This window comes from Arachis hypogaea, chromosome 13 (assembly GCF_003086295.3).
Source record: "Arachis hypogaea cultivar Tifrunner chromosome 13, arahy.Tifrunner.gnm2.J5K5, whole genome shotgun sequence".
In the NCBI taxonomy this organism is placed as follows: Eukaryota; Viridiplantae; Streptophyta; class Magnoliopsida; order Fabales; family Fabaceae; genus Arachis; species Arachis hypogaea.
In genome coordinates, this window is record NC_092048.1 from 126,921,334 (window position 1) to 126,931,965 (window position 10,632).

The window sequence follows — 10,632 nt, forward strand, 5'->3', positions numbered from 1 at the left end:
TTTTTTATGGGATTGTTACAGGTTACATAATGCCGAATAAGGAAAATAAAACAGCAGAAGCCAATCAACCTTCGAAAGACAACTTAAGATGGTCTAATGATATGGATGGTTTTGCTAAATGCATTAGCAGAGGAAGCATCGAAAGGTAATAGGCATGATGGCTCGTGGACAACTGAAGCATATGCCAATGTTGTCAAGACTTTGAGCATAGCAATAGGCCCTCACATAACAAAGAATCACATAAAGAATAGAATGAAGACATTGAAAGATCATTTTGCTGAGGCATATGACTTATTTCATTACTTAAGTGGATTTGCATGGAATCCTGTAACTAGAAAGTTTGAAGTTGAAGAGGAAGTGTGGCAAGACTTCATTAAGGTATCTTAAACTTTGCTTTTATTACTTATACTATTGATGAAGTTAGTCAACGAATAATTTCAACACTTGTTTATGTAGGAGAAACCACAAGCAGAAAAATGGAAAAAAAATACAAATTAAGCATTATGATACTTTGAAGGAGTTGTTCGAAGCTGATAGAGCTACTGGTAAAGGGGCTGCTACGTCACGAGAAAGGATTCAAGAAATTGATAGAGATCACATTGATTTGAATGATTCATTTGAAAACATTAGATTTTCTGACATAGATGTTAATAGGGGACATGATACCCCAACGTTTTCTGCTAATTTAGATTCACCAAGTGCTCCTCATAGTCAACCAAATCAATTAGGTGGGACTTCGACGTCAAGAGGAACAAAGCGTAAGTCTCCTATGAATGATTTTTTGGAGGCACAATATGAGAAAGTTGCTTTGGGAATTACTGCCATGGCCGATGCTGTCAAAGAGGGTACTTATCTATCTACTAAGCTACATGACGTAGCTCAGAGGCAGGTTGAATCAGCTGAGAGACAAGCTTCTGTGGCTGAAAGGAAAGTTTCGGTTGCCGAAAAGCAAGTCTCGTTAATTGAAAGACAAGTTGCAATTGCTGAAAGAGGGTTGGCTATTATGCAACAAAGTAGGCCTCGCCTTTATAGCGAATCAGATGTATGGGATATGTTGACTGACTTGGGTCTGATAGGTTCAGCTCGGATGCAGTGTTATCAGTTTTTATGTGAAAATAAGCAGAAAAAGCGCCAAATTTTTGGAATCCCACCTGAAATGCGATTGGATGCTCTTTTTCATTTCATGACAGCTGCTGGTGCTCGCTTGGGAGATATGGTACTTTCTTAAAACATTAACCATTACAGGTATAACTTTTATACGCACCTAATTTCTTCATCATTTGAGGTTATTGCTTTCATTAATTGATTATGGGTTTCTGAGTGTCATATACTATGGGTATATCTTCATGTATGTAAAGAACTCTATCATTTTCTGCTTTATTAATGTTAACCATGGTTGGAAATAAATCACTTTATGTATATATACTTTGAGATTGGCTGATTGTTTAAATAGAAAGACATCGATAAAATAGATTATCATGATCAACTATGATCTTTGAATTAATTTATCTTTATTGTATATGCTCGTGCAGGAATCATAACTTGAAGATGTTTGGGAACAAGTACACTGCTTAGTACCAGTAAAAATCGATCCTGTGTTAGTAATTTTGACTCGGAGAAACTTTATTTTTTTGAAGTAGATGGGTACAGATGGCTCAAGCTATGTAGAACTGATTTTTTGGAAGTAGGCGATGTCCCTGACCATAAAAAATTACCCTTTTGAAAAGTGTTGTCTGATGATAAAATAGTACTCTCTAGGAGTTATTTTGGTTATTACTTTTTTGGCATTTTGTTATATGTTTATAAAAATTGTATATGATTTTTGGTCGCACGTACTTGGAAAGAAATGCTACCAACTTTTGATAATATTTTATTTTGCAAATACAATTTAGTGAAACTTTTTTTTAAATATGTAAGGAGATTAATGATGTAAAGTATGAGTAGTTTTTATTATTCTTGTACGGGATCATTTATTTATATATTTTTAAAAAGAATAATATATATTTTTATTTATGACATTAAAAGAATAAAAAAGAATAAATTCATAAAAATAAATTTAAAAAAATAATTTTTAATGAAAAAAACACGTTAAAATTTTGAAATATAATTTGGATAATTTTTTTATTAAAAAAATAATTTAAATATATTAGTATATTATAATTTATATATAATATAAAGAAGAGTATTAATGTAATTTCATTTGGTTATGATTTTCTCTCTTCTTACTTTTCCTTTCATCCAAATACAAGAAAAATTTCCTTCTATTTTCTTTCCATTCATTTTCTTTCCTTCCATTTTCTTTCCTCCATCCAAACAAAGTGTTAGAGTTGGAAAAAGAATAATAAAGATTTTACTGTTGTTCATGTTATATTAATATATATTATAGATTTTATAAATTTTCTATTTTTCATGTTATGATTGTGCTATTTTTAATTTTAGTATGAATTTAATTTTGTAATGATTATTATATTTATAAAATATTGAAAGACTAAATATTGTTTTTTTTTTTTTTTTGGTTTAGACTAAATATTGTATTTAACTGAAAATAAATTCACTCTTGGTTTTTTTTTTTTTTTTTTGGCGGATAGGATGAAATAAGATGAATAAAGTCCGGCAGATATGAGATTGGAGTGAAAAAATTTAACACCTGGCAAGAGAATAAGATAAAGAGAAAGTTATAGAATTTAAAATTTTACTCAAACTTACCTGTCCTACTCTAATTGTTACCACCCCTAAACACAATGAAAGAGGAGCAGAGAAGAACAAAATGTGATTTTGTGGCTGAGACAAACCCGCGAAATACCCTCACCAATGAAATTCTCCCGAAACCTTCACGGCTCATCTTCTTCTTGCCACGTGTCCTCTTTCTATCCTCTCCTTCCATTCATCTCTTAAACACTTCCTTCTTCCACTGTTTTGTTTGTCTTCTGCTTCTGTCACTCTTCCAACTTCATTCTTCTGTCACAGCAAACTACTCATGCTCCATGAAAGCTAGGGTTCACCCTTGATCCTTACTCTTTCTTTCTTTCTTCAAATTCTACCTTCATTCACTCACCGATCCATGGCTTTCTCTACTTTGCCCCTACCTGAGCTCAAGTTTCTTGCACCGCAAATTACTCCCAAGCGTCGAGTTGCTCTCTCTAGATTCTCTTCTTGCTCTTCCGTTTCGAGGACCTCACGATACAATGTTGCTCTTCGCATGCGAATTCGCGCTGTCATCGAAGAAGGTGCTTTGGCGGGAAGAGAGGCCAGTGATGCGAAGTGGAGTGGGAATGGAGCTGCTTCAAGCGTTGGTAGCGACTACGGTAGTAGCAATGGGTACTACATGAATGGCGGCGTCGGCGTGGTGGAGAATGGGAATGGAGCTGCCAGTGAAAGGTTGGTCAAGTACGTGAATGGCAATGGTGCTGTGGCGGCGGAAGCGGAGGTGACACTGGTGTTGGAAGATTCCGGTGAAATGGAATCGAAGCGGAAGGAGGATGGGAGGAAGAAGAGGTTGGAGGAGATTGGCAAGGAAGATGCTTGGTTCAAGCAAACCGGGAATGAACCGGTTGAGGTACGATTATATTTGTGCTGTGTTCATTGGTTTCTTGTTATATATAGAAAACTAGAAAAGAGAATGTTGAAGTGTTTTTGCACACGTGAGATGAACATGTGAATTTTTATGGCAGGTAGCAGTTACGCCTGGAGGTCGTTGGAGCAGGTTCAAGACTTACTCAACAATACAGAGAACGTTGGAAATTTGGGGGTTTGTTTTCACCTTCATCTTCAAGGCTTGGCTCAATAATCAGAAATTCACTTATAAAGGTTGGTCTTCTCAACTTTTAAATTTGAATGTAGATTATGCACTAGTTGTTCTAACTTCTAAGCCATTGAAAACACGGGGTGTTAGTCTTATTGAGCTTGAAGGAACCTTTTCAATGTGTTAATCGTGGGAAGATGTATATTTTTTCTCCCTCAGCAACGGTGGCTACATTTATCCGTGTAATTTAAAAGTAGGTACATAATTAAGCATTCTTCCTTACTGGTTGGGTTTCTGGTATTATCAACTAAGCATTTGAGTAATTGAATATTGCAATCATAAACCATCTACAAGGGATGTTAATGCATGTTTATTACGGAAGTTGACTATGAGCTGTGGAAAGTGGAAACAAAGGGGAATCACTTAAGAAGGAAGTGTTGCTCATTTTGGTTATGAATGTATTGTTTTTGTCAATTTTGTCCGTTCTTCGAACCTGATCCTATTTCTATCAACCAGAAATGAACTTATTGATATATGAACTATCTAGTGCTTTTTATTAAATTTTGAAGAATTCAAAAGATGCCACACGGCCTTTATTTATTTGATTCAAGAACATGAATTGCAGGTGGAATGACTGAGGAAAAGAAAACCTTAAGGCGGAAAGACCTTGCCAAGTGGCTTAAGGAGAGCATTCTGAGATTAGGTCCTACATTCATCAAAATCGGCCAGCAATTCTCCACGAGGGTGGATATCCTTCCCCAAGAATATGTTGACCAGTTGTCAGAACTTCAGGTCTAACAGTTTTGAACAGCTTTTGTCATATTATCCCTTTCATAGAGATATTTTGAATTTTCTTGGTTGTATTGCCTTTCTTATCTAGTTTGTTATTAATGGTGTGAGTAGCTTCATAGACAGCAAAAGAGACCCATCCTAGCTTGTAGATTAATTTCTTTATTTGAGGCTTTGGCTTGTAAATAAGCATAAACTTTACATGTAGATGATTTAAAAAAAAAAAAAAACTACTAAAGAAGTATTTCTTCGGTTCCTAAGTTTCCTTCATTGCCCCCCCCCCCCCCCTCTCTCCTTTTTTTTTAAATTCAGGATCAAGTTCCTCCATTCCCCTCAGAGACTGCAATAGCTATTGTTGAAGAGGAGCTTGGAGCTCCTATAAAGAGCATCTTTGATCAGTTTGACTATGAACCGATAGCTGCTGCAAGTCTTGGTAATCAATGTTTTAACTTTGCATGGAATTACTTGCACTTAGGTTGCATTTCATAGACAATATTTGCTTAGAAGTCAGAAGAAATAAAATAGGTTATTTTTCTCCCAATTCAGGTCAGGTTCATCGTGCAAGGTTAAAGGGACAGGAGGTTGTTGTTAAAGTGCAAAGGCCTGGTCTCAAGGATCTTTTTGATATTGATCTTAAAAATCTGAGGGTCAGTACTGTAATAATTTCATACAGAAGTTACACCGTCGTTGCTGTTCAAATCTTATATAACTTCTGAAGACCTCTTTACTTTCTCCTTAATATATCTCCTAACATAAGTAAACCGCCTAGTCCATCATTTTGCTCTCATTTTTATTTATATTTTTGAAAAAAACCTAAATTATTTTGCTTTTTCTAGCATGATGAACTTTTTAATAATAGGACTTAGAGAATATGGTGGTTTTTGCCACACTGTTTAAATCACTGATACACCGGCTCTTTTTACACTGTAGGTTATAGCTGAGTATCTTCAAAAAGTTGATCCTAAATCAGATGGTGCAAAGAGGGACTGGGTTGCTATTTATGACGAGTGTGCATCCGTTTTATATCAGGTGATAATATGATTAAATCCTGGAAAGTTGCTTCATGAATAAGTTAATTGAGATCAACTGAAGAATGTACATGCTATTTTTTAATTCTTTTGCAGTGAATTTAGTCGATAATATTGCATAAGAACACTGTGATAAAGAGACTGATTAGCTTCAGTATGATTGCATGTGTCCTGATGCTGTTAATGCAACATGAATTAACAATTTTCAGGAGATTGATTACACGAAGGAAGCTGCTAATGCAGAACTGTTTGCAAATAACTTTAAGAACATGGATTATGTGAAAGTCCCTACAATCATTTGGGATTATACCACACCACAGGTTTAACCTTGATTTTACATAGAAATATATCAATTGCATAACTTACATTTTACTTTTGATACTTTATTTATCTATCTATTTTTACTCTTTTTTTTTCAACACAGATGCTTACAATGGAGTATGTTCCAGGGATTAAAATAAACAAAATACAAGCATTAGATCAGCTGGGTGTTGACCGAAAAAGGTTCATAGAATTGTTATCTTTTTACTTTCTATTTTTCTCAACAACCTATGATGGCATCTAGAATTCTAATTAAAATATAAGGATCACTTATCTTATACAGGTTAGGGCGATATGCTGTTGAGTCTTACTTGGAGCAGATTCTATCTCATGGATTCTTCCATGCTGACCCTGTAAGTTTTATATTCCGAGTTGCTAATCTCTGTCTCTCTGTCTCTCTCGCTATCTGTCTCTCTCTCGCTCTCTGTCTCTCTCTCTCTCACACACACACACACACACACAAATCATTTTTGGTTTTTGGATTATCTAGTGGTAAGTTTTGTGATGAAGCCAACATGTCATGATTACTATATATTTGAACATGCTCTTCAATACAAAAGGAAAATAATATGCTCTTATACTGCAATACTAAAGATTCTCTCACCTGAGAGTACAAGACTTCAGCCTCCCTAGGGTTTGATGCCATGGGCGGAAAAGTATTCTTGTTCTTGTGATGATGAATATGTACTGCCAAGCATCCAAAACTATACCAGCGACTCACTAAAACTCACTAACTTGCCATGTTCTTCTCTTTAACTGTGGAATAAACTATGTGTTAAATGAGGAAGTTAGATTTGATACGTCTTCTCGTGTGTTACTAATATTTAACTTGGCCATGCAGCATCCTGGAAATATTGCAGTGGATGATGTTAATGGCGGAAGGTTGATCTTCTATGATTTTGGAATGATGGGAAGGTATGTTAGTGTCTTTTCTGTTGATTTAAAATGTGATGTGGTTTTACAACTTACAAGTCAAACATTTTAAGCTTGGTGAGATGATTGGCTTTGCAATTATGTTTTCTGTTGAACATATACAGTATCAGTCCAAATATCCGGGAAGGATTACTGGAAGCTTTCTACGGGGTTTATGAGAAGGATCCAGACAAGGTAAAGTAACATTTCTGTGGTGGTCTCCCATAACATTTCTCAAGTTACTTACTGAGTGATTGTGCATTATGTAGGTCCTTCAAGCAATGATTCAAATGGGTGTCCTTGTCCCAACTGGAGATATGACTGCTGTGAGAAGAACAGCACAGTTCTTCCTCAATAGGTAGTTTATTGGATATATTTAGTAGCAATACATCAATTAGAAGTGTCCTGACTCATACCACTTAAAACCTTTTTATAGTGCCTAAATATGTAATCTGATCTTTTGATCTTTGGAAAGGCATTTCTTGCACATTGATCCATGTTTGGGCTTAAGCTTTTTGTGTCCTGATTAGCTATGTTAGAAATATAGTAATATTTGCAAATAAGGGTTGGCTCAACTGATAGGATCAAAGGAATTGGGTTTGATTCTCTTTTGGTCCTTGGTTGTAGACCATCTGTAATTAATACACTGAGATGTCATTGGGGCTCTTGGCGTGCACTGGCCTAGAAGTAGAAATGATGCAACCTTGGATCCCACTTTTCTTTTCTCCACCAAAAGGAAAGGAAGTATACTAATGTTTAGCTGTATGTTTTTGACTAGTTAAGTTTTTTAGCCTTATATCTTTTTTTACTACATATAATATTTAATGGTAGAATAACTAGTTTGTAGTGATGAACTTGTTTGCAATCTATTGCAAATTTGACCTTGCATTCTTCAATTTTAATTTTCTACAGTTTTGAAGAGCGTCTAGCTGCACAAAGGAGAGAGAGAGAGATGGCAACAGCTGAACTTGGATTCAAAAAGCCGTTAAGCAAGGAGGAAAAAGTAATGAAGAAGAAAGAGCGTCTGGCTGCCATTGGTAAATCATCTGATCTAATTTTATTCCTCTTTAGGTGTGGATGCACACATGCAACAATTATTTTTGAGAAGCTGGTTATGCGTTAAAGATGAGAAGTAGGTGATTTCTATAATTCTATTGATGTATGTATACATGGTCTGGGTTTGAGCTATTGGCTAAAAAGTACTAGCTGGTCATTATTTTTAAGGCTAAAAAAGGTGGCATAATTACTTATGCTGGGCCTATAACACTTGACTGGCTCAAAGTGGGCTGAGGAAAAGCCTATTTGATAAAAAAATTCATAAATTATTGTGTATTTTCTTTATTCAATCATAACAAACTAAATATAAATGTTTAATCAAGTTATCATTGCATTCCCACTCATTCCAATTTCCATGTTATCAAAATATATACTTCTGCAGTTCAGTAACATTATGCAACCCATGGATTTATCATTTACTCATAGCTGTCAAACTTTGAACAGGTGAAGATTTATTATCCATTGCAGCAGACCAGCCCTTCCGCTTTCCTGCTACATTCACATTTGTTGTTAGAGCCTTCTCAGGTAAATTCTAATAACTGTTTTGCTTTGCATGTCCGTCGCTTGTGATTGCGAGGTAACAAGTCATCATTGTTTCTACAGTTTTGGATGGTATTGGAAAGGGCCTTGACCCACGTTTTGATATTACCGAGATTGCCAAACCGTGAGTATTATCATCAACTTCATATAAATTATTTTTTCCTTTTAAAATTTAAAAGTTAAGTTACATGTTTTGAATACCCAAGTACCTTACCTGACTAGCCTTCCTGCTCTTGTAGTTATGCCATGGAGTTGCTAAGATTCCGTGAGGCAGGAGTTGAAGTTGTCCTAAAGGTAGTCATCATAAACCTGCTCTCCAGTGTGTTTGAATTCAGTCTATTATGATTTCTTTTCTCATATTCTTCTTATGTACAGGATTTCAGAAAGAGATGGGGAAGACAATCTCAAGCATTTTACAACTTATTTAGACAGGCTGACAGGGTTGAAAGACTCGCAGAAATTATCCAAAAATTGGTCTCTACTGGATTCTTGTTGATATGATTTTTGTACTGGATTTGCAATTTTTGTTTGTTCTGGACTTTTGGTATAGAGATCATAGCTTAAATGCACTTCAATTTTTCCACAGGAGCAAGGTGATCTAAAGCTTCGAGTTCGAGCTTTAGAATCTGAGAGGGCATTCCAACGTGTGGCCGCTGTACAGAAGACAATAGGCAATGTAAGAGAAGCTGACCCATGTCTTTGTTGAATTATAAGTTTACTTGGATTCTGTTTGCCAACCTGTAAAAATCGTTCATATATTTGTCATTTCTTTTTGGAGTTCAGCATGTTCTTATCTATTATTTTCTCCCTTATACTATGGGTGTGATTTTTTAATTTGACATAAGTATTAAGTGGGGAATCATGCTTCTTGTTACCTTTGTGTGTATAACAGGCGGTAGCTGCTGGGAGCCTAGTAAATCTTGCAACAATTCTGTATCTCAATGCGATTAGGGTAAGTTTTTCATTCCCACATGTTTCTACGGCAATTATCAAGTCAGTTGATTGATAATTCCTTTCACATTATTTTTTTAGGTGCCTGCCATGATGGCGTATGGCTTTTGTGCAATCTTTGCTTTCCAAGTTCTCTTTGGCATTGTGAAGATTAAGAAGTTAGATGAACGGGAACGGTTGATTACAGGGACTGCTTAAACAACTCCCAGGTGAGTGTTGCTTTATTTTTTCAAAACTTTGTTCAAGATTTAACATGTTCCTGTTAAAACAATAAGCATGAATGTCAATTAGGTGGTCAGGTTTATTAGGCAACATCCTATTGCTCTCCTTTTTCTTTATATTTTTTCCCATTGTGTTATATACCTGGTAGTACACATATTAACAACGACACCGCATGCAGGTAACATTATTCACATTTTACTCCTAAAACCCACAACCGGGGCTTAGTAGTTGGGAATTAGAGCATTAAATGGATGGATTAGGAGGTCCGAGCAATAACCAACATCTTCAAACAATTATGCTGGACGCTTCTTCTGTCAATTGATTACTTCGCTCGAAGGATTGGGACTCTTTTTAGCTAATCGGCTAGCCACATTTTTGTCATTAATATGACACTCCCACTTCCATTGATATTACACTCCCACTTCCATCCCCTTCAATAATGTATTCTCAATGACAGTGTGTCACTGAGGTTCTTTCATATATATATTCGTACAGTAAAATTTATAGATATTAGTGTAGGCCTTCTTATTGTAAATTTGTAATAACCATAATGTATGATGCACACGATGCAGCGTGCAGCCTCCAACAGAGTTTGACTGTGAGTACTGAGAAGCTTTTCTTGTAACACTGAGTACATAAATTTTGTTTAACAAAGATACAAAAGTAAGTACATGTGATCCATATATTTAGGTTTCAGTTGCCGATTCAAATAGTTTATTCAATCCGAGTGATTGGTAGAGTTTATCATCAAGAAGTCAGCATCGTGTATCAAAATATTTCTTAGATTTTACACGATGGGCTTGTTTTCTCGTCTGAAAATTGCTTTCTTGTCTAGTTTTTACGATTCCAAACCAACACAAAGTGGACCGTACTGAATCCACACATAGTATCAAGAAAAGAGTGAATTAGTAAACGTGGACGAGAAAGAATTTAGGGTGAACAAAAATGATTTGTAAATATTAAAATAAGAGAAATGTTAAGAGGTTTATTAAAATTTATTATTTTTTATTATTAATTAGTAATTAATATTTAAAAATATGGATTAAAATATGTGGTTGGATTATTAAACTA

The 10,632-nt window shown here is 35.2% G+C and overlaps 1 protein-coding gene across 1 annotated transcript; it reads left to right on the top strand.

The window, feature by feature from the left end:
• The first annotated feature begins 2,743 nt into the window (after positions 1 to 2,743).
• Positions 2,744 to 10,257, top strand: LOC112733261 (protein ACTIVITY OF BC1 COMPLEX KINASE 8, chloroplastic). Its single transcript, XM_025782157.3, has 21 exons — positions 2,744 to 3,556; positions 3,672 to 3,807; positions 4,368 to 4,534; positions 4,844 to 4,964; positions 5,078 to 5,178; positions 5,462 to 5,560; positions 5,769 to 5,879; positions 5,984 to 6,063; positions 6,164 to 6,233; positions 6,722 to 6,795; positions 6,918 to 6,987; positions 7,062 to 7,150; positions 7,705 to 7,829; positions 8,293 to 8,373; positions 8,452 to 8,512; positions 8,628 to 8,682; positions 8,764 to 8,862; positions 8,975 to 9,064; positions 9,281 to 9,340; positions 9,421 to 9,548; positions 9,740 to 10,257. Exons 1-20 carry the CDS (start codon positions 3,062 to 3,064, stop codon positions 9,535 to 9,537), a joined length of 2,301 nt encoding a protein of 766 aa, XP_025637942.1. The 5' UTR covers positions 2,744 to 3,061; the 3' UTR covers positions 9,538 to 9,548; positions 9,740 to 10,257.
• The last annotated feature ends 375 nt before the right edge of the window (positions 10,258 to 10,632 follow it).